This window comes from Amphibalanus amphitrite, unplaced genomic scaffold, assembly GCF_019059575.1.
Source record: "Amphibalanus amphitrite isolate SeventyFive unplaced genomic scaffold, NRLGWU_Aamphi_draft 000335F_arrow, whole genome shotgun sequence".
NCBI lineage: Eukaryota > Metazoa > Arthropoda > Thecostraca > Balanomorpha > Balanidae > Amphibalanus > Amphibalanus amphitrite.
In genome coordinates, this window is record NW_024881830.1 from 1 (window position 1) to 23560 (window position 23560).

At 50.6% G+C, this 23560-nt stretch overlaps 1 protein-coding gene across 1 annotated transcript; it reads left to right on the forward strand.

Moving 5' to 3' along the window:
- Positions 1 to 3087: 3087 nt before the first annotated feature.
- On the forward strand, positions 3088 to 16228 carry LOC122388762 (the record flags this gene model as incomplete). The annotated part of the gene is made up of 11 exons (XM_043380142.1): positions 3088 to 3276; positions 10396 to 10500; positions 10759 to 11096; positions 11459 to 11645; positions 11863 to 11963; positions 12309 to 12439; positions 13353 to 13526; positions 13803 to 13853; positions 14179 to 14249; positions 14815 to 15009; positions 15257 to 16228. Coding segments are annotated over 11 exons (2235 nt in total), but the record flags the coding sequence as incomplete, so codon positions are not given.
- Positions 16229 to 23560: the final 7332 nt, after the last annotated feature.

The following is a 23560-nucleotide window of genomic DNA, read 5'->3' on the forward strand; positions in this document are numbered from 1 at the left end:
TATCACAAGATACATGATTTACGATCTTACTTGCAGACGGAACTGACAGACTTCTTTCAGGAAACAAATGCAGAGAATGCGTGTAAAATTTTAATTGATGCGTATACGTCCGGGATTGCTAGGTACAGTAGTACCTATACACCTTCCCGCAAAAGTACGCCAATTAAGCCATGGATCACTCCTGGCCTACTCGCTTCAATTAATAAGAAAAATGAGCTGTTTCGTATCAAGTGCAAACATCCTACTACTTATAACATAAGCAGTTATAAGAAATACAAGAACATGTTCACTAAAGTTTTACGGAATGCTAAAAAGATTTACTACCAAACTGCACTGCATGACTGTGGTCCTAAAGAAACCTGGCGAATACTTAATGAAATGACTAAAGGCAACGCGCCTGAAGGAAAAATATCTACCGCTTTTAAGATTGACAATGATATTGTCAAAGATCCAGAAAAGATTGCTAAATCTTTCAACTCGTACTTCTCACAGGTTGGAAAACAACTGGAGGAACTGATTCCCCCTAGTCATATCGACCCATTGGGAAGCTTTCCTAGTGAAATAGGAAATACAATATCATCTTTCACAGATACAAATGAAGTAGAACTTGAAGAAATCGTAAAAGGTGCGAAAAATGTTGGCGCTGGGATCGACGGTATCAATGCACGCATATTTAAAGCAACTTTTCGTGTAATACGTAGACACCTTGTATATCTTATGAATCTTTGTTTACGACAAAATGTATTCCCTCTGCCCCTGAAAAGAGCTGTTATAAAGCCGATTTATAAATCCGGAGACAAACAGAGCTTTAACAATTATAGACCTATAAGTATACTGCCTTTTATCTCGAAGATACTGGAAAAACTGGTCTTTAATCGGCTCGATACTTTTTTTAACTTCAACGATACGTTATCTAGGTATCAGTTCGGTTTTAGGAGTATAGAAGCACTTATATGCCTCTAATTTTGGTTCAGGAGAAGGTAAGCCAAGCTTTTGAGGCAGGCAATGTTGTCTGTGGCCTATATCTTGATCTACGAAAAGCGTTTGACACGGTGGACCAAAATGTTTTACTAAAAAAACTATATGCTTATGGTATACGTGGAGATGCGCATAAAATGATGACTTCGTATTTGCAGGATCGTGCCCAATGCACACAAATAGATCATGTCCGATCTAGCTTCCTCCCAGTAGACATAGGCGTGCCACAGGGCTCCATTTTAGGACCTCTCCTTTTTCTTATATACATTAATGATTTTCCCACTATATCTGACGATTTTACTGCGTATCTTTACGCAGATGACACGGCAATTTTTATAGAAGGCAAAGATGAAAACCATCTTCAAAGCATCATCAATGTCACCATGCCTAAAATCACAGACTGGTTTAAATCAAACAGACTTTCACTAAACACTGACAAAACAGTTTGCCAATTGTATAATATTTCTAAAAGTGATATAAGTGTATCTGTTTCTCTCTCTGGTGTTAATATCAAGTTCGTTAAAACTGTGAAATATTTGGGTATGTAATATGTATGTGGATGATGATATGAGATGGAAATCCCATATTACTTATCTTACTCATACGTTAGGTCGTAACGTAGGCTTGATAAGTCGAGTTAGGCATTTTCTTTTGCCTAAGCAGCTCATACTTTTGTACAATGCACTGTTCCAACCATATATTAACTACTGTTGTATGCTTTTTAGCAATACACATGTAACTTATATTGAGAAGCTTGAAAAACTACAAAAGCGTGTAGTAAGAATGATTGATGGACAAGACAGATTTGCCCACACTGCACCCATTTTTAAGAAGCTGAAGATCCTTCGTCTGAGAGACGTGGGCAAGCTACAAATGATGCTATTGATGCATAAAAAGTTGAATGGTACTTTGCCCACGCCTCTTGACGAACTTTTTACTGTTTTTGAACCGCTCCGAACCACCCGTTCACTTCATCACTTCCAGGAAACATTTACACACAAATTATACTGTACGCACACAGTACGTTGGGCTGGACCCAGGCTTTGGAACCAAGTTATGGGGCCAAAGTTCCCAAACCTACGAGATGTTCCAACCTCCAAGAGACATATCAAAGGTCTCTTAAAACAATTTTTCTTTGATTCTTACTGAACTGACACAATTGACCACGCATTTTATATTACAATAACTTTATACATTTTCATGCTGTCACAGTTCACCCCCGCACTGTTTTTGTCTGTATATTTGTATACAATGTGATATAATGAAGGAGACCCATAATGCCACTGCGTGTTTACAATAACATAGGTATTATGCATATATACCTAAACCAGAGCGAGAGGTGGTCTACTTCGATGAATCGTTATCTCACTATGTCATCATTGAATTTTGACCTCTTTAATGTATTTGTGCTTTCCATTGTTTTTTCTTTAGTTACGCTACCGTGTATTTTCCTTATAACTTTTTCGTGGAGTCACTCATGTATGTGTTGTGTTCGCATTCTCGAATTCATGTTTGTAACAACATGATATATTTCGACCGCTTATAAACTACGTAACAATACGTAACATTTCAAATAACGCCCTGACGTTTGCCCGCTGATTTGAGTTCGCTGAGCAACAAGCTTGCTTAGCTCGGCGGCTCTTTTCAGTGGGCATTTGACTCTGCCGAACCCAGACCAGATACTGCCCCCCCCCCCACCCCGCAAAAATGTGTGAATGCGCTGCACGATTAACCTAACTAACCGATGGAATGACTGATCCTTTGGCTTATTCTTAAATGGGAAGGTGTAGTGGTCAGTCAAGCTACATTTAGCCTTGACTTCTTTGCTTCTCTTTTAAGCCATATACCATACTAACAAGGGCCTTACCGCGCTTATTCCAGCTTTGATTTTGTTTTCTTCATTCTTCTAGCAGGGAGTGTCGCGACTTGATGTATTATGTTCCGGGGTGGTGTTAACGTAAGGTTCTATGTGTCGCGCGGGTCAGTGGGTGGACACTCCTGGTCGTCTATTCATGGGCGGCGGCTTAGAAAAAAAAAAATATATCCCCGTAGCCGACACACTCCATAACGTAGGAAGGCCACAGCTGGTAACGCGCTTCCCTGCCGCAGGTGACGTACACATTCGAGGTGGTGGACGACCCGGAGCAGGCGGACGGCGCCTCAGCCGGCTCCGACCTGCTGGCCAAGTCCCGGCAGATCATGGTGCCCCAGGTGCGGCCGGGCGGCACGGCGGCGCCCTCCAAATCGGCCGCCACCGCCGCCTCGACTGTCACCGCCGCCCGACTCACCGTCGGAAAGGTGCGTGGGGCCCTGGCAGCGGGGAGCGGGAGTGGGTATCGTCGGGTCTCTGATAGACTGGCTAGGAGGGGACTATCAGTGTCTCACGACCATCGCTCGGTCAGCCTCGTGACAGGGCACGCCGGGTAAATGTTTCAGGTCCCAGGATCCTGGGACATTTAGTCACCTAGCTTCAGCCAGCAGCTTATGTACAGTCACCAGCACTTGCTACCCATCACCCCCGGACGGCGGGGGAGCAAGCTACCACCGCCCTTGCGAGACTAGCACCGCCATGCGCCAAGATGTGGAAACACCACGTGACTGAGGCCACGTGAGGGCAGGGTCACGTGATGGAGGGGCGGAGCATAGTAGCTTTTGCGCCCGACACTAACTGAAATGCGGCGCTGTGATTGGGCGCCTTAGCATGAATGAAGCCCCGGCGCCAGAATCAGCCGTTCGCCTTATATGGAAGGTGAGCCTGTGCGTTTCACTGTTCTGTGTTGGTTTGAGAGCCACGGCACCAAACGAATTGTGAGCCCCTTAGAACGGGTCACCGCCCGAGGCACTGAGGCGACGGCTGTGCCGGGCAAAGCCTAGCCTGGTGGGAGAGGTGGGCCAGGGAAAGTGCGATCGAGCAGCCACTGGGACGTGGATTGGTATTAACTATTATCTAACCGCGACAAACGATGTCAGCAGCCTCTTCTCGTGTCATCGACAGTGTCTATGACACGAAAAGTTTGACAGACAACGTGGGCAGTGCCCAAGCAAAAGCTACTAAACGATTCAGTTGAGAAGTTGGCGAGATAACCAGACCCAATAAAAAGTTTTTAATTCCATTTTGATTGACAAATGACATACAAGCCCGCTGTGATGGACCAAAAAAGGAGCTGAACAGTTCATACCTACAACTTCTAAAAAGCTCAACGGTAAAAATTTAAGGGTTAAATGTTAAAATTCAGCCTACATGTTAAAACTCTGGTCCGGCGCTGGCAGGAAGCTTATATTGCCACTTGTAATTCCACTACGTTGTAATATAAGCAAGAGTATATGTGAGTGCAACAACTGAAAGCCTCGAGCCCCGTTGGGGGGGGGGGGGGCGAAGCAGCCCCCTCTCTCCTTTTCAGTCGATATCTCCTTAGGTATAGCGTAAGTATACCGTGGTGTCATTCGCAACAAGCACTGCTTAGCGGCCGGCACCCAGGCCCATAGCCACGCATTCATCCATTCGGACAAAATTTCTTTAAAAAAAAGGTCACCACCAAACTTTCAACACCCCTCCGGGCATCATTTTTACACCTTGTGACCAAATTTTTCCAGAGCTCATGAATGGTCAGTCACAAATGACGTCAGAGTGACGACATGTTCTGTCATTTTCGACCCAATAAAAGGTTTAGCGGGAAGAGCTGTCACGGTTACGGTTTTGAAGCTAACAAAAAATATTCCAGATTAAAAAGATGTAAAGTAAACAGCGCTGCAATACTGCTAACTCTGTTTTCTAAACAAAAATTGATTTCGACCATAAAAACTATAGAAGTATAACACCTCGAAAATACCAATACTTTCAAAATTAGAACTGGAATATATGTTATAGAACTATCTGCTCTAAATGTGCCAAAAATAGACTCGATAGCTCCATTTTTAGCAAAGTTATGGCAAAAAAAACTACTCAAAATGTATTACGTAAAATTTTCAAACTCAGTTTTTAGCCGTTACAGAACACACAGAGCAAGCCAAAGACCACCATTGGATTTCCCGTGATGAGCTGCATCGAATAGATACCCCTTTTATGCAAAATATCACCTTTTAACCCTCGCCCGCACATGGGGGGGGGGGGTGGTTGCCACCCCCCAGGCAGTCTTTCTGCTCTGCACTCAACATTTTTAGAGCTAGAAGGCTGATTTTTCGTATAGCTGCTCGTCTATCCTTTCTTGATGTCCACTAAAAATTTCAAGTTTCTGTGATTTTTGGTTTCGGAGATATGACCTTGTTTTTCAGGTCATGTCATGACCCAAGTGGCCAATTCTCAACATCTTGCGTTTGCCATGGGCCTTGTGAGCTTTTGACACCTTGATTTCGGCCTTTTTTGCCAGTCTTACCTCCCACCTATCATGGAACATGTTGTTCGACGATGTACAGGGGTCAAGGTCAGGGTCAAGGTCAACCTAGGTCATCTAAGATAATTGCGTTTTAGGCAAGCTGAATTTACTTTTTGTGAAGTTTTTTGACTGCATTTTTGGTAAAAGCTTCTCAGATCATGATTTCATGTGATATGGACCCAAAAACAATCGGTGCACACATCAGTATACACACAGACACACACAGACATACAAACACATATAATTGACCTTGACCTAACTTGACCTGGAATGACCTCAGCAGCAAAATTCTGGTCGGATAGTGTGACAAAGAGGTTCTAGCTGGCTTGGCACCAGAAAACAGCATCGTCATCGGTATTTGATAAGCAGCGCACTTGATATCCAACGGTGACCCAAAACAGCAACATTTTTTAGTTTGACCTGACCTGGAAGGTCAATGACTGACCTGAGAAGGTAAAACTGGGTATCATTGGATTCGTCTCTTCCCAAAGAATCTTTTTGGTCTTTACTGCTAAGCTCTATCTCCAACAGGAACGAAATGGCGCGGGGGGGTGGCAACCACCCCCCCCCCCCCATGTGCGTTCTAGGATGGGAAAATGGCATGTGCGGGCGAGGGTTAAATTTAACCTTCTTTGACCTGACCTTGATCTGACCTCCACCAGAACGTAATCTAAACCGGCCCCAATGGCCGTCTAGCCCACACCATTGAATTTTAAATGTAAAATTGACCATAAAACAAGTATTACGCGACCCTAGCAATTAGCAAAGTTGGGTTCATATTGTGACCCTTAGTGACCTGACCTCTGTGACCTGACCCATCAGTGACCTCTTTAGGCAACATATGTATTGGGCAACCACGCTCCATCGATGTTTTCGATAACATGCCTTTTATTTGATGTGTTAACTGACTGTAACGCATTCCTCAGACTAAATCGGTGAAAAAATGCAACCTTTGACCTGACTTGTGACGTCATGGGTTGCACCTAGGTCAACGAAACCTGGTAACAAGGTAGTTCCCTGGTGGGGCTATCAAACGTTCTGCGAATTTTCAAAATCGGCCGGTAACTTTTCGAGATCTCAGGTGGAGGACGAAACGGCTGCACCACCCCATCAGGTGGTAGGGTCCGCCAATAGCCCAACGGGGCGCGAATTATTTACTCATTCATACAGTGTCATCTATTTTGAGAACACCTTTCTCACGCCTTGACATGGTCCTCTCGTAATAAATCGAGATGAGGAGAGTGTTTTCACGCCTCCTGATGCACGGCTCTAGTGTCATTGAGCTATCAACTGTCAGCGGTTTTCGGACAATGAAGGAAGGCTTTTGGTCGATTTTAGGTCAGATCTTGGGTCAGATCATTTCAGTGGCGGATCCAGAGGGGGGCATGGGGCCATGCCCCCCCTTGGGCCTCGCGGGGGGCACCATCACGGAGTTGTTTTTTTTTAATTCATCACGGAGGTCACCGACGGGAGCTTTAACCCAGAGGCCTCCTAAGGGGGCACCATCCAGGTCTATGGGAATAGGGTACCGTTTTCGGAGCCTCCCGGAGGCCCATTTCTGTCCCTCGCCTCGGGTTTTCAAGTTTAATATCGTCCATCTATTTCCATCCCGAGGTCCGCGGGGGCACCATCTCGAGTTCTCAGGGGGTACTATCCCGAGTTCTCCGCGGGCACCATCCCAAGGTCGGTGAGGGCACCATCTCGAGGGTCCAGGGCACCATCCCGAGGTCTCCGGCGGCACCATTGCGAGGTCTGGGGGCACCATCCCGAGGTCTCCGGGAGCACCATTCCAAGTTTCCAGGGGCACTTTTCCGAAATCCGAGGTCTGAAGGAGCACTCTCCCCGGGTGTGAGGGGGCACCATCCCGAAGTCTCAGGGCACCATCCCAAGGTCTCAGGGGCACCATCCCGAGGTCTCAAGGGCACCATCCTGAGGTCTCAGGGGCCGTTTGATCGGCGCCGTGCTGGGGGGGGGGGGCGTTTATACGCCCCCCTAGGTTTTTCGCGAATATCTCAAAAACGGCGACGCGTAGCGCCGCTGTTATAGATATACCCGTTTCGGCATCTTTTTCGCACATGTTATGAAAATTTCAGATCCCAGTCATTCAAGGTCAGGTCACCAGGTAACGTCAAGTGACCTTACCTCAGAAAAAAGTTCGAAAGCTCCCTGTAGCTACACCGACTGATCGATCACTTTGAAACTTTCAGTACTTGCTTAGGGTAACAGTATGTTTAAAATGGATATCTCGGATTTTTTCTATATCTGTGAGTTGTGATCTAAGGTCAGGTCAATTTTGCAACTGCTCCATTTTCGATTTGATTTCGATTTCGATTTCATCGTTGATCTGAGGTCAATGGGAGAAAATCGAAATGAGCCTCTTTTTGACGAATGTCGTTCTACACCCTCTCAAACATCGGTTCATATGTAAACATGACACACTGAATCGGAAAATTGCACCTGTGCCCCCTTTGTGTGCCCCTGAGGTCAGCTCAGGTCATGAAAGGTCTTCAGCAGTTTTTGACTATAACTTTTGATTTGACAGAGACGTGCTAGAGCGGTGAAAACACGGGGGCTAAACCGTTGATCTGAGGTTAAATTTGAGGTCAATCAGAGCGGTGCCCTCTGGGGGCTAAACCGTTGATCTGAGGCCAAATTTGAGGACATGTCGGCGAAAGAGCCTTAACCCGCGCCCTGGTGGGGTCTGTTTATAACGCGACCTGGTGGGGGGGGGGGGCTATTTTTTGCCCCCCCTCGTATCTCCGAAACTACTGGACGGATCCGCAAAATTCAAACGGCGTTCGAAAGGCCTGTCAAATTTGTCGAAGGAAACCAAATTTCATTGACCTCGGGGTCACCGATGACGTCACAGGTCAGGTCAAAGATGCAATGTTTCACCGTTCACGGGTAATCTAGGGAATGCGCTATAACACCGAAGAAAACGCATTTTGTCGAGAATCAGCGATAGGGCGTCAGTTGCCTAGTACATATATTGCTATAAGAGGTCACTGACATTACCAGGTCACAGGTCAGGTCACCAAGGGTCACAGGTCAGGTCACATGAACCTAACTTTAGGTACTAAGGTTGTGCGATGCATGTTTTATGGCCAATTTTTCATTTCCAACTCAATGGTGTTGGTTATAAGACTATCAGGTACGGCTTAGGCCACTTTCTGGTGGAGGTCAGGTCAAGGTCAGGTCAAAAAAGGTCAAATTTCAAAGTTGATATTTTTGCATAAAATGGGTATTGATTCGATGCAGCTCGTCACGGGGAGTCTAATGGTGGTCTTTGTTTTGCGCTACGAGGTCTAGAATTGCAAAAAATTGAGTTTGAAAATTTGACGTCGTCAATTTTGAACAGTTTTTTCGCTGTAACTTGGCCAAAAAAAGAGGTATCGATCTCAAATTTGGTATGTAGATAGAAGGCGGTAAGGACTATCACATATATTCCGTTTTTTTTCGAAATTCAAAAAACTTTTTGGATTTTTCGGCTATTATAATCAAAAAATCTATTTTTTGATTTTTGGGGGTCAAAATCCAAAAATTTCAAAAATCCGAGATAGCAGTTTTGTAGCCCTGTCAATTCAACAGCTTTTATGTATTTATCGTTTTTCTGTATTTGCAAAGCTATAGGCCTGACAGCTCTTCCCGCGAAACCCTTTTTTGGGTCGAAAACGGCAGAACATGACGTCACTCTGACGTCATTTCCGGCCAACCTATCATAGCCTTTGGATAAATTTTTGGTCACAATGTGTAAAATTGATGTCCGGGAGGGTACTGAAAGTTTGGTGACGATCGGCGCAGCGGTTCTGGAGATATATCGAAAAGTCTGGAGGGGGGGGGGGGAAAATAGCCCCCCCCCCCCACCAGGGCGCGGGTTAAAAGAGCTATCGAATGCGCTTTTCCACGGCGCTGTAGCTCTATTGGTTCCAGAGTTAGCTGTCGGGTGTTTAAAATCGTTGAAATCGACAAAATTTGAAATTTGAAGATATCTGGTGAAGATATCTCTGAAGATATCTCCCTCTCTCTCCCTCTCCTCTCTCTCCTCTCTCTCCCACTCTCTCCTCTCTCTCTCCCACTCTCTCCTCTCTCTCTCCCACTCTCTCTCCTCTCTCTCCTCTCTCTCTCTCTCTCTCTCTCTCCCACTCTCTCTCCTCTCTCTCTCCCACTCTCTCTCCTCTCTCTCCTCTCTCTCTCTCCCACTCTCTCTCCTCTCTCTCTCCCACTCTCTCTCCTCTCTCTCTCCCACTCTCTCTCCTCTCTCTCTCCTCTCTCTCTTCCACTCTTTCTCCTCTCTCTCCCTCTCTCCCCCTCTCTCTCTCTCTCTCTCTTTCCTTACAATATTCTCGACTGCCACAGCGTTGTAGAAGTTGTTTCAAGACAGGTCCAGGCGCTCCCTACTCCGCAGGCCCCAACCCACACGGCTCAACCGCCCAAACACCCTCCGGCGGATGACCTCTGACTTCGGCGACCTGACCCCAGCCGACCGATCGCGTCCCTCTCCACGCCTCCGCCCCGCTTCCCCCACTACAGCTGCGTAGTAATTGTAGCGTGTGCAAAGGTCACGTGACATTATTTACTTCTGCGGTTTGTTCGGCTGACAAGAGATGGCACTAGTGGTCTGTGGATCAGAGGCGGGGCTAGGTTCTACGACTTCTTGGGGCAACTTCAGGGCAGAAAAGACGTTTTTTGGCTCCTCATCCCAAAATACTTCGAACATACAAAAACAAGTTAGATATTCGAAAATCGGAGGACCAAACCGATCGTTTGACGTGTCTTGCTCGACTGAGAACTGATCGGTCTTCAAACTACTGAGCAAAAACGTGGTGATTAGTAGCAAGTGCTGGTGACTGTACCAGCGTGTGCTGTTTCGCATCAGTGTCGCGGCAGTCCGGGGTGTTTGCTGTACCTTCCTGTCTGACTCCAATCTATACTGTATGCTGTTTTGTCTTACATCTACAGTGTGGTGCGCGGTTGCGGCCCAAGATATCTACTGGCCCCAGTACCTATGTTCCTATCTGACCGGCTCTGTCTCGTACCCCCTCAGGCGGCGTCTGGGTCTGGAACCGCCACGGCCTCCGCCGGCGGTGCCAAGTCGGCGGCTGCGGACGGTGCCAACAATGACTCGAACGGCGCAGGCGCCACAGCTGAGGTACGGTAGGCCAACTCTAACAATGCAGCAGCTGCAGTTATAGTGGACAGTGGTGATTGCAGAGCGCCTAGTTAACTAGCTAGGCAATCGTTTTTTGGGTTTATGATATTCAGTCATCTACATCGGTGAAAGTGGTTGATTGATCTCGGAATAAACTATATAGTTTGTAGCATTATTCGACCCGTTCCCTATTGATTGCCCGGCATGCCCCCCCCCCCCCCCTTCTGACTCTGACTGGCGCTCTGGCGGTGATTTCAGGATCCGTCGGAGGACGACCCCGATGTGCCCGTCATCCTGACGCCCATGAACGGCCAGAACCTGCCGGACTTCATCGAGCCGCGGCCCGGTCTCAAGATCCTGGTGCGGCCTCTGCGCGAGACGCCTGGCGCGCCGCCGCCGCCCGCGCGGCCGCTCGGCTCTTCAGACAACCCGATCCAGCTGGTCCAGCAGGGCAACACGTTCAAGTCGCTGCAGCCGCTGAGCGCCGAGCAGCTCAAACAGATCGCCACAGTGCTCCAGCAGAGCAGGCTCAATGTGCCCGGAAACGCCAAGAACACCATCTACGACGCAAATACAAATACGCGCATCGTGTACCGGTGAGATAGGCTACAGCGATGTGCTGGGGAAGGGGATGGTAACTGGCGGGGAATTGTAACATGCTGTCCTGGCTGACCGCTGGAGACGCGGACGTAATCTATCCCGGTCATGGTGTCGGTACCGATCGGCAGTATTTTGAAGGGGCCCATTGCGCTAATGATAGCGTATTGAACTGTGTCTTGTCGAGCTTTGGCTTCTGACATTACATGGCCCACGCAGGCAGCGTAGCATTACCCGGAGCACTGGTCGACCGACTGAGTTATGACATGACCTAACCTGACCCTTGACCTAACCTGACCTTTGACCTAACCTGACCTTTGACCTAACCTGCCCTCTGACCTGAGCTGACTTCTTCCGGCAGGGTGGTGTACCCGGAGGACCAGCGGCCGGCCGGCCGGGGCCGCTCCTCGTCCTACTACACTCCGCGCGGCCGGGGTCGGGGTCGACCTCGCGGCCGGGGCCGGGGCCGCGGCAGGGCGCGGGGCCGGCCGCGCAAGGAGGACTACGACCAGGACTGGCACCCCGGCATGGACACGGAGATGGAGCCGGTACGCTCTTTTTCTCTATCTCTTTCATGGTCTTTGTCGTCGATTTGGGTAGCTTCGAAGACAGTTCGTAGGACAGGACAGTTCCAGATCTGATTCACCATTGTAAGCTAGTGGTATCCGTATATCGTAAGCTACCCGCGGCTGTTTTCTGCTGCCCAGATCGAAGCGTGTTTCCTTCCTCAGCCAGCACGCCGCTCTGACCACTGTCGATTTACAGGTGGATCCCGCCGAAAAGAAGAAAATCACGACTAAAACTCGAACGGGGCGCGTCTCCAAACCTCCCAAACACATGGTCAAGGACTACAAGCATATTCACAGGTAGGCTGATTGCCGGACAGTCACGTGGGAATTAATTGCTTCTGTTTCTGATTCTTGTGATGGTGTTGGTTGACTAATGTCCAACGTTAGTTTTATACGTACCGAGTTATCCTGGTCTCGTAATCTTGTTTTTGTGCGGCTGAATGCATTTATTTGGATGCGATTAGTGATTGCCCACCACCCATAATTATGGTTCTAATCCTCTGAGTGCTGAAATATTCGGCCTAGACGTTCGAGTTCTGACCTCACTAAACAGCTGTATTGCCACCCAATCCCACTGAACGGCTTTGTCTGACCCAGACAGCTGACCCGTCGAGTCTCACCTCTTGTTCTGACCTGTTCCAGGCTGGACCTGAACCAGCCGGACCTGGACGATTCGGACGGCGGATACTCGGACTACGGAGACCTGGAGACGGGTGGCGACGGGGAGCAGGAGGGCGGCGTGAAGACGGAGCCGGGCGAGGACGGGGAGGCAGGTCAGTACAGACAGGGAGGGAGTGGGGAGTGTACAGAGACGGGGAGCAGGACGGGGAGAGGCCGAGGGCGGCGTCAAGGAGCCGGGGGAGGCAGGTCAGTCTGGAGGGGGGAGTGGGGAGTGTATAGAGACGGGCGGCGACGGGGAGCAGCACGGGGAGGCAGGTCAGTATGGAGGGGGGAGTGGGGAGTGTATAGAGACGGGCGGCGACGGGGAGCAGGAGGGCGGCGTGAAGACGGAGCCGGGCGTGGACGGGGAGGCAGGTCAGTACAGACAGGGAGGGAGTGGGGAGTGTATAGAGACGGGCGGCGACGGGGCGTGAAGACGGAGCCGGGCGAGGACGGGGAGGCAGGTCAGTACAGACAGGGAGGGAGTGGGGAGTGTACAGAGACGGGGAGCAGGACGGGGAGAGGCCGAGGGCGGCGTCAAGGAGCCGGGGGAGGCAGGTCAGTGAGAGAGAATGGAGCAGGTCGTACAGAAGCGGCACCGGAGGGAGAGGCAGGTCAGTCTGCAGGGAGGAGACTGTGAATGATGTTACAGAGGCGGGGGAGACGGGTCAGTCAGTAGGGCCAGAGTACTCAGAACTGACCGTACAAAGAGGAGCAGCCGCTGATAGTTCAGGGGACGGAGAATCCTATAAAGATGCAGACAAATGGATGAAAAGCTCATCCATGGCAATAGGGAGGACTCCTAAAAAAAGGTTCCAGGCAGTTGGGTTCACAGGCTTAGAGGGCGGTGCTCTGACAGCGGTATCTGTCAATATGACGTGGAAGTGGACTGGATGTTAAACACAACTGTCATGTGAGAGCCGGATGGATTTAACCTCTTTGTGTAAAATTTGTCGCAATGTCACCAAAACTGCCTGGCCCGCCTCTGACCGAGCTGATCTCCCCCTTCTGTGTGCTCTGGCGCAGGGACATCCTCCAAGTCTGGCCAGCGACTGACTGCCGCCGGGACGCCGCGGGTCAAACGCGAGGTGCCGCAGGCGGTCCGTGATCGGTTCACCTGCCGGACCTGTGGCACGCTGTGTATTGGCTACGCCCGGCTCGAGGGCCACTACCGGAAAAATCCCACACACAGGAGACACTGTGAGTGACTGGGTTTTTTGATCGGGTTGGGATGGGTGAAATGTGTACGTTGGACTTGGTAGCGTGTGTGTAACTACGTTGACTATCCTTTTTTAGGCATCCAGATCATGGCATAAATACGAGTATTCCGATGGATTTGTCATGCAACGTGCATCCGCACTGGCTCTTGATCTTCTTAGCCCGTATCGGTTGTATTGGGTCGGTCGGTGTGCTAGTTAATGTGCTTGAACTGGGGAGCTATTGTTGTTCCTGACACCGGGCCCTGTCTGTCGGCAGCCATGGACTTCCCGTCTCCGGTCAAGCCGAGGCCCGCTGTGGTGTACACAGGTGAGTGTCGGACGTGTGATGCTACCTAACGTATTCGACGATACGGTGTGACGGGGCCGCAACAGCAGCCTGATAAGTGATCTTTGAAAGCTGCTATGTCTCGCTGCCCCCCAAGGTTCCAGTACTAATGCTGCAGCTGTCTATCGTCATAGAATGACTACTTTGTTTGTTAATTGGGGCTTAAGGGCGCGCCGACTACTAAGGTCATTTTGCGCCCATAAAATGACTACTTTAGTTTATACCCCAGTTCTTTGTGTGACGTAGGTAGCCAGTTGGGGGTGGTACCCCTCTGACCGTCGTGTCTGTGCTGTTTTCCAAACCGCAGGTAGGAGAGGTCGGCCACCCCGCCAGCCTGCGTTCGAGAGCCGTCTGCCTGCCAAACGACCCCGGTTGGAGGTAAGCTCGGAGTCCGCCCCTGACTGAAGACCCTGAGGGACGCCATGGCTCGTTCGATCCTGCTCGAACGACGACTAGTTGCGTTTAGTGACATGGATTGAACTGTGATTGGGATGGCTAACGATGCAGCGTTGAAGTCATTTGTGACGTAGGTCTCCTATTTACCTCGTCCTCACCCATTCCAGTGATGCAGTGTAATGATGTAATGCGTTCACTGAGTTAGCGAGCGGCCGTGACCTCGCTGACCCAGTGCTTCCCCCTCCCCTCCCCTCTCTGAGGGATGTCGCAATCATGAAGCTACTAGCCCATATTGTTTTGTCAGATCGCAGGGTTGCTTGCTTCTGTGATGGTGGCATTGCTAAACCCTGGCCCTTTAAATAACCCTACCTCGTTTGTTCCGACCTCGTGACTCGCCCTCCATGTCCCTCTGACCTCAGAAAGATCGGACCGTCTCTCCATGTCTGACCCATAAGTTATGATCCACCGTCAACTGACCCTTTGACTCATCCACATGTCTGACCTTTAACCCTCTTTGCCCCTCTGACGGCGATGTCTGCCCCCCCAGGAACCAAAGGAGCCGGAGGAGGAGCCGCTGTCGCCGGAGCAGCTGGTGACCACTCTGCTGGACCAGTCGGGAGGCAGCATCAACCGGCTCTGTGACGCCATGGCCGAGTGTGTCAAACAGTTTCGGGAGCGGGTACGCGGCGCGCTGCGCTCCCCCGCCGAGGATGAGGAGGTGGATGAGAGTGCCGCATTTACGGTGAGATATGGAAAGATGTGGAGGGAGGTGGTTGGTGAGAGTGTTATCTTATTCACGGTGAGGAATGAGCAATACGGACATTTTTTGTATGGTGAAAGATGGACGGGGCACCGTTTTTACAGTACCTGAGTGATTGGTATTTGGTAATGAGACACATGTTCATCACACCATCACATCGTGTCTGGTCTCGCCTGTTGTGTTCTGCCCGTGTGCCGCTATTCTGACGACCTCCGTTTCCCGCCGACAGATCGACGCCGAGCGGTCGGCGCTGACCGGCCTGCCGGAGGGCGTCTACTTGCCCACCGAGCGGCCCGCGTCGGCGGCAGCCTCGGCCGTCTCGTCGCCGGCGCCGTCGGCCGCCGAGCAGCCCCAGTCTCCGCGGCCGCCGGCCGCCGCGCCTGCGACACTCACACTAGAGGAGGCTCTGGCCGCGCAGATGGAGGAGCCGCCCGAGCAGCTGATGGAGACGGAGCCGGAGCCGGAGCCAGCGGACAAGGAGGAAGCCGGCACACAGGAGCCCATGGAGCAGGACGCTGGGGCCGCTCCCGCGCCGGCGGAGGCCGAGGGTGACACGAAGCCGGCCGGCTCTCCGGAGAAGTCTGACCCCGCCGGTACGGCCGCGGAGGGCGAGCGGCCGCCGGAGGGCCGGAAGGAGCCCGCGGAGCCCGTGGGGGACGTGTTGGACGAGTTCGTCGGCGGTCTGGTGGACACGGCCGACTACGCGCCGCTGCCGCCCGGCGGCGAGACGGCGCCGGCGGCGGCGGCGGCGGCCGAGTTTGACGCCGGTCAGATCCAGATCCGGCTGCCCGACGGCCGGGACCTGACGGCAGCCGCCGCCGCGCCGGAGACCGCTACTGAGGCCGGGACCGAGGGAGAGGCGGAGACGGAGACGGAGGCGGAGGCGGGCGCCAGCATGCCGCTGCTGGCCGATCAGCGGTGAGCGGCCGGCCGCCAGCGAGGGACCCGAGAACGTACAAACCGCGGCTCCCACCGAGCCGCTGTGAAGAGCAGCCGCTTTTGGCTGCAGTGACGCCATTTACTGTGGGTGCTGCGCCGCACGCTTCCACATTCACACATTACATTGTACATTCTCATCCCGGATAAATAGCATCTACCCATCGTCACGATTTGGTTGGTTTTGCGAAGCTTATTTGCAACCAGAATTATTATGAACTTCTGGTGTGTGTTGCGCCAGTTTCTAATAAACTGTCAATATGTATCCGTGTTTGCGAAACCCGTGGGTAACTAAACGGTTCACTTTATTTTCAACAAGCGTAGTTGACCAACAAGACATCGCCGAACACTCAACCATCTCTTCGCTGGTATGATAGGTGTCACCAGCGGATATTGGATCTCTCACAGTATCGCAATCACAGAGGATCCCATGAGCTCACAGTTCCCCTCTTATCCCCTTTTAGGCTGAGGTCCACTGACCGAGAGTCACCCAATGGCGATCAGACCAGTCCCGCTCAATCTGAGTCCGATATGGCGTCAGAGTCATAGTAAGCTCCGCCCAGCAGCCGCGGAACCGGCCGCTCAGACATCTCGGTATCCTCTGCTTGTGGTGCAGTTTGCTTCGAAACCTCTGTATCTTCCGCAGGTGGCGCCGGTTGCTCGGGCACCGCACCGCTACCTCCTACCGACGATGTTGGAATGGCCGATGGTTCTGCCCGGTCGGAGGGAGAACCAGCTGCCTCCTCTGCGCTCTGTCCACCAGGGGGAGCCACTCGCGCCCCACCTATCGGCCGTCCGTCAAAGAACTGTTCGTTCACCACATACCGCACACACTGCAGAAGGATGTTCCGCTCGCGACGGATATCGTTCGCCAACAGTTTCTCTAGCAGGGTCAGCGGACGGCGCCGTTTTCTGGGAGGCTGTGCGGGGCCACCGCCCCGGCCCCCGCCGCGCTGACCCCGTCCCCGTCCCCGCCGCCACTGACCCCGGCCGGCCGAGTTACCGTTGGTGAGACGGTCCGCAGAGGCCGGAGCGGTAGCCGGAGAGTCGGGGCCGGGAGGCGGACCGTAGCCGACCGTCGTGGGTCTCTCCGGGACCTTGTCACCCCCGCTGGGGACTGATGGGGAGCACTTGGGTCCAGCCGGCGGGTCCTTGCCAGCAGGCGACAGTGCGGGCTGCTGCTCTACGTCACCGTTCCCGTCATCCCCCTCCGCTACGTCACCATTCGTGATATCCTCGCCTTCCGCTGCGTCAACGTTCACATCTTGGCCATCTACTTCGTTGTGTTTCTCCATGTCCTGTTCTTCCACTGCATTCACATCTCCCGCGTCCTGGTTTTCCGTCATGCCAATGCTCTTGCACACAGCGTCTGTGTTTGCCGTCACAGCCAGAATTCCGGTGAAAGGAGCCAGACCCCGGCACGTTTCGTCCTCGTCGCTGTCGGAGTGAGCTGTCTGCTGCTGGGCAGGCGGTCGGTGGTGCGCTCCCCGACCGCGGCCCCTGCCGCCGCGACCGCGACCCCGACCCCGCCCGGGCCGCTCCTGCGCCGGCGGGAAGCGGCCGCCCCGCTCCGGTATCCGGATACCGCGCGCCGCGCGCTCTGCCTGCTCAGCCTGCCGGCGCGCCGCAGACTCGGGACGACAGAAGTTGGCTCGCCGCTGCTCGCGCCAGCGCGCGATCGCCTCAGGCGTGTTGAGCGCCATGATGACCTTAGCCAGCCCGGTCTGGTGCTGCATGGTTACGTGTTTCTCGACAACACGCGGGTGTGCCGTGAAGGGGCAGTCTTCCAGACCGCAGCGCACGTGCTCTCGGCAGTGCTCGTCCAGCTGCTGCTGTGTACCGTAGCTGCGGTCACACGATCCGCAGTGGAAGGGCCGCGCGCGCCGGTCCGACGCCAGGATCTCGTCGGTACGCTCCGGGTGCGCCAGGCAGAAGCGCTCCTTGGCCTCATTCACCAGCCGGTTGACGAGCTGGCGCTGCTGGTCGGCGGCGGCGCGGTCCTCCTCGCAGCTGGAGCGCGCCGCGCGGTTCTGCAGGAAGTTGCGGCGTCGGATCTCGGCCACCAGGTGCGGTGTCATCCACGGCTTGTCGCTGGTGAAGCCGGGCGGCGCCGCCGGAGCGGTCTGAGCGCGCGGCGTCGGCAGGCGGATCTGACCCGGCGGAGGGGGGAAGTCGGGTCGGTACTTCACCGGCGCCGAGTAGAACGGTCGCGCCGCCATCCCAGTCAGTGGTCAGGCCTCCAGAGCTGTAAGGGAAAAGTAACAGTTGAAAAAGAATGTCATGAATGTTTCTTATCAGAGCTACTTTTTATAACAGCCACCTATTTGTGGCTCCAGCATGCAGCTGGAGCAGATATCTCATGTCTCACAGAATAATACAATCTTTTGTGTTTTAGGCAATATCAGGATTGAAAAATGCATCAGCGTCAAACCAGAGCTAAAAATTTGCATAACAATTTATCATTTACAATAATCTTCATTTTATGTTGTGATACTTAAATTATTTGATACTTGATAGGCATTATATACAGATATTGTGTAAGAAAATTCAAATTACACCATAACACAGTAGCATTTAGTCCAAATCTGATGAGTTATAAAAATAAATGATTAATTATATGTTATCAAACATTTAGATAAAATAACAGCATAATTCAATTAGGCAGCTGCCAGCTACACAAAAAATAAAGCTTTTGAAATAGGAATCTTTCTTGTTCTAGTTGGATTAGGGCGTGTAGCTGCCAGGGCTCAAGCGTCCATCATTGAAATAGGAATCATAAACCACTGTGTCCTAAAAATGAAGGAATATTTCCAAATAAGCCATAGCTCAAAAATCGAACTGACATCATCCCATTGTATATAGTTCTGCAGGGTCAACCTAAGAGACTAGAGAGGGCTTCAATTCAATTGGGGGCAAGTGCCAGCCACTTCCAATATCCAAAGCTAGACTCGGGATTGTGAACTTTCAATCATCCACTTCTGTACGCAGGGATCCTGATGATGATATGATCAATGAAAACTATGATAACATATGATAACATATTCCAACGACTGATGCAGTGACACACTGACACAAAGCTCGTCACGTCCGGATCCAAGAGGCCAAAAGGCCTTCCTAAATTCCGCATTTTATAAGTATAAGTAAGTATAAGTATAAGTATATGAACCACACCAAGACACAGGGACGCATGCACCTAAATAAATCATCAATCTTCAGGCAGAATGGCTGAATTTATCAGTTTATGAAAAGAGAAAGATAGGTAGGTCATTGGTCAAGGTGCAACCGCTCTTCTAGAACGTAGGCCTCACACAGCTCCCACCGCAGCCCTAGCTCTCACGTACTCCAAACGTATTGACATTGACAAAACTTCTAAGACACTCGTCAATACACAGCAATCCATATTTAGGTATTTATTTACCATGTGAATCTCCCGACCCACCAATTCAAATTTGTTTGTTTTCTTGGTTGTTTAACGACGCATCAGTCAGACTTGACTATTAGCGTCGGTTCTTCTTATTCGTCTTGCTGTTCTTCGGGGCTGGAAAGCCTGGCTAAAGCCAGTGGGTCATAATCGAGTCTGGGGAATGTGAGACAGGTATACCAGGAATTTAGGACTGACAGGAGCATGAAGGACATGGAGGATGGGAAAGAGAGAGTAGGAGTATGATGAGTTTCAACATGTGGGATAACCATCTGTGTGTAGTATGTGTAACCATGATGAGGTCGTTCTGCTATAGTTGTTCTAGCAGTTGGGTTCTCCGAAGGTAATCACAGACTGCCTCTATGAGAACCGGATATTCATCACTCAGGAGATGTGTTAGATCGAAAGAAACATTCATTGTAGTACATAGTCGTCTGAGGTTTCGTCTGTCCATTGTGTACTTGCGGCAGTGTAAAATGATGTGTACCACACTTAATGGGCTGTTGCATGTTGTGCATAACTCAAATCTCGAGTTGTTGAAGAGCCCGCTATGGGTCAGTCTAGTATGCCCTAGTCTAAGCCGAGCAAGGGCAACCTCTTCCCTTCTTGACTTTCGGTTTGATGATTCCCATTCCCCGGTGTCAGGTTTAATCGCTTTAAGGAAAGTCGGTCCACTGTCCTTCCACGACCTGGAAAACCAATTTGCAACAGATCGTCTGAGCATGGGCAGTATATCTTTGTAATCGGGGGGCATGGGTGTGATGTCCTCTTTAGTCAGTGCTTGTTTAGCGCGACTGTCTGCCATTTCATTTCCAGGTATTCCAACATGGCCTGGAATCCACATGAGGAGGACATCCTGATGATTTTGGTCTATTTCATGTAAGGTCATCTGGATGTCCTTCACCACGGACCTCGAGTTACCAGTATTTGTGAGACTCTGCAGTGCCGATTTGCTGTCACTGCAGACAATGGCTCTGGGAACTCTGCGAGAAACGATATACTGTAGAGCTCGTAGGATGGCAAACAGTTCAGCACAGTGCACACTGGTGTCATCTGGTAAGCGATCGTCGAAGTAAACATGTTCAAAGACAAAAGCACATGCGGTGTTTAGGTTCTGCTTGGACCCATCCGTGAAAAAGATGGTAAAATCAGGGTACATCGCAATAGTCTGGTAAAAGCTCGCCCGTAACTCAGCTGGAGTGCACAAATTCTTGGAGGACACTGGAAGATGTGTGTATTGGGGCCCTTTGAGAGTCCACGGTGGAATCGGCAAAAGAGCGCGCGCAGTGGGTATCGGTAAGGCAACCCGCAGCCGATCAAGATAGCGCTGTACTCTGGCACCAATGGGAAAACCAGACCTTTTCGGAGGTACATCACGGTTTCTATCATACAGGTAACTCATCTTTTGCATGGCCGTGTACGCTGGGTGGTTGAGGTCCCCTCGGACTCTCACAGAAAATCTTATTGTCAGCTCGACTCTCCGTAACCAGAGTGGATAGACATTTGCCTCGGCAAGCAAAGCTGGAATGGGAGTGGTGCGGAACGCTCCCGTCGCGAGTCTGATAAACCTATTTTGAAGCGGTTCAAGTTTTCTCAGCATCCCTGCCGGTCCACCGTCGTATACCTGTGAGCCATAGTCTATCACTGGTCGTACGAGTGTTTTGTAAAGACGAAGCATAGTTTTCCTGTCTCCACCATGTGCTACCCCAGAAATGCACTGTAACAAGCTCTGTCGTTTAATAACCTTTGTTTTCACATGCTCAATATGTTGCTTCATGTTCATCCGGGAGTCGAAGACAATTCCTAGGAAGCGTGCATGGTCAACATAAGGGATATCAACACCTTGAATGGACAGTGTGCGATCTGGGGGCAGCCGAGTGCGATAACGGCTGAAAATAATAGCAGAGGACTTCTGACCCGAGAAAGTCATGCCCCATCTGTCAGTCCATCTCTCTAGACAGCCAAGCGCTCTCTGTAACTTAGCGAGGACCGCAGATAAGTCCGACCCCTGTGCCCAAATTGCACAGTCATCGGCAAAAAGAGAGTAACTGACACCATGTGGTAAGTGGTGGCATATATCATTGATGAATAGGAGAAACAAGGTTGGTGATAAGACCCCACCCTGCACCACACCATTCTCTTGACGAAATTCATCTGACAAACCTTTGCAGTCGACTCGGAATGAACGACCAGACAGAAAATTCTTGACGAAGATCGGCAAGTGTCCTCGGAGACCTATATTCTCAAGTTTCTGAAGGAGGGCAGGAACAGAAACCATATTATAAGCCGAATGCATGTCCAAGAAAACAGCAACTGTGTAAAACCGCAAGTAAAATCCACATCTGATGTCGGTTTCTAATCGCACAGTGTTGTCAAGGCATTGTCGTCCTTTTCGAAAGCCAGACTGATACGGCGAGAGGATATTCTGTGATTCCAGATACCACAAAAGCCGAGCATTCAGCATGCGTTCAAGGGTTTTGCATATGTTAGAAGTGAGTTGGATGGGTCTATAAGATGATGCTAATTCTCGTGGTCTGCCACTCTTGTGGATGGGGATGATGTACGATTTCTTCCACTCTTGGGGAAAAACATCATTCGCCCATATGATATTGAACATCTTTAAAAGCTCTTTCTTAGATGTTGGACTGAGGTGCTCAAGAAAAAAGTAGTGGACACCATCAGGGCCGACAGACGTAGCTCCGCAATGTCCCAAAGCTGTGTCAAGTTCAGCCATAGTAAACTCACTGTTATATGTCTCAGTGTTGTTGCTCGTGAAGTCAAATGTCATTTCTTGTAACTCACGAGCCCGAGCCTGGAAGGCCGGTCTGTGGTTAGTGGAGTCACTGAGGGATGAAAAGTAATTCCCAAATATGGCAGTCACCTCATCAGGGCTATCATAACGCCGACCATTTTGAACAAGAACTGGTAATGAGTGAGAGCTCGTTGGTTTGCCGCCAAAGGCGCGAATCATGCCCCAAATTTTGGACAGCGGTGTAGACGATGTAAAAGAGTTGATATGCTGGATCCAACTCTCTCTCTTGGCAGTTCGCAGTACGCGTTGGGTAACAGCTCGTTCCCGCTGCAAATCAAGCAAGTGAGCGGGACACACACAGCGTTTGTATCGAAGGAGAGCACGCTTCCTCCTGGCAACCGCCCTCTTACATTCATCATTCCACCACATGTTAGATCGTTTAGGGCTCTGCCTGCTTATCTGTGGTACATGCTTTCTAGCAGAGTCTAAAATAGTTTGGGTAACCATTGAGCATACATTGTGGGGCTCAGCAGATGAGACCTTGAGTTCACATTCTCTGCTGTAAGCCTTCCAGTCCACACGTCTGACAGACCAGCGCAGTCGACAGCTGGGGTAGCTGTCCGGTGTGGATGTGCAGAAAGATGGCAATATGTCAATAGGGAAGTGATCACTGCACCGATTGTCACCTTGCACCTTCCATCCTAGGAGTGGTGCCAGATTAGTTGTGCACACTGTAACGTCAATGTGGGTCATTGCTCCAGTATATACATCCAAGCGGGTTCCTGATCCATCATTGAGTACATGTAGATCATATTGAGCCACAAGATCTGCCAGTATCCTGCCTCTCCTATCATTGTGTGGTGAACCCCAAAGGGCATGTTTTGCATTGGCGTCTGTGCATATCACATAGTCAGTTTCTAATTGTAGGATAAGTTGCTCTACCTCTGTGCCAGTGAAAGGCACATTTGGAGGGAGGTACAGTGAGCATACAACCAATCTCTTATTATTGATGTTCACATGGCAAGCCACTGCTTGCAGAGTGGTTTGGAGTTTTATTTCACAGTGAGGTATAGTGTTTAAGACATAAAGTGCCACGCCACCTTGCCTTGTTTCAGCATTGCAATTTGTTGTGTATAAACTGTATCCAGGGATTGTAAAATCATATCGGTCATTGTCACGAAACCGTGTTTCTTGTAAGCATATGCACAGAGGTGATTTCTGTGCTAAAAAGAATTTGCATTCGGCCCATTTCCCAATCAATCCTCTTGCATTCCATTGCAGAATAGACATGAGGAGTGTGTAGTACGTGGATGTATGGAAGTCCCTAGCGGACTGGCTAAGAGTAGCTAGAGGCTTTTGTTGAAAAAGGTTGGCTCTGAAAAACTAAACTAAAAACGGCTTAGTTTAGTAGGCTGTAGTCTGTA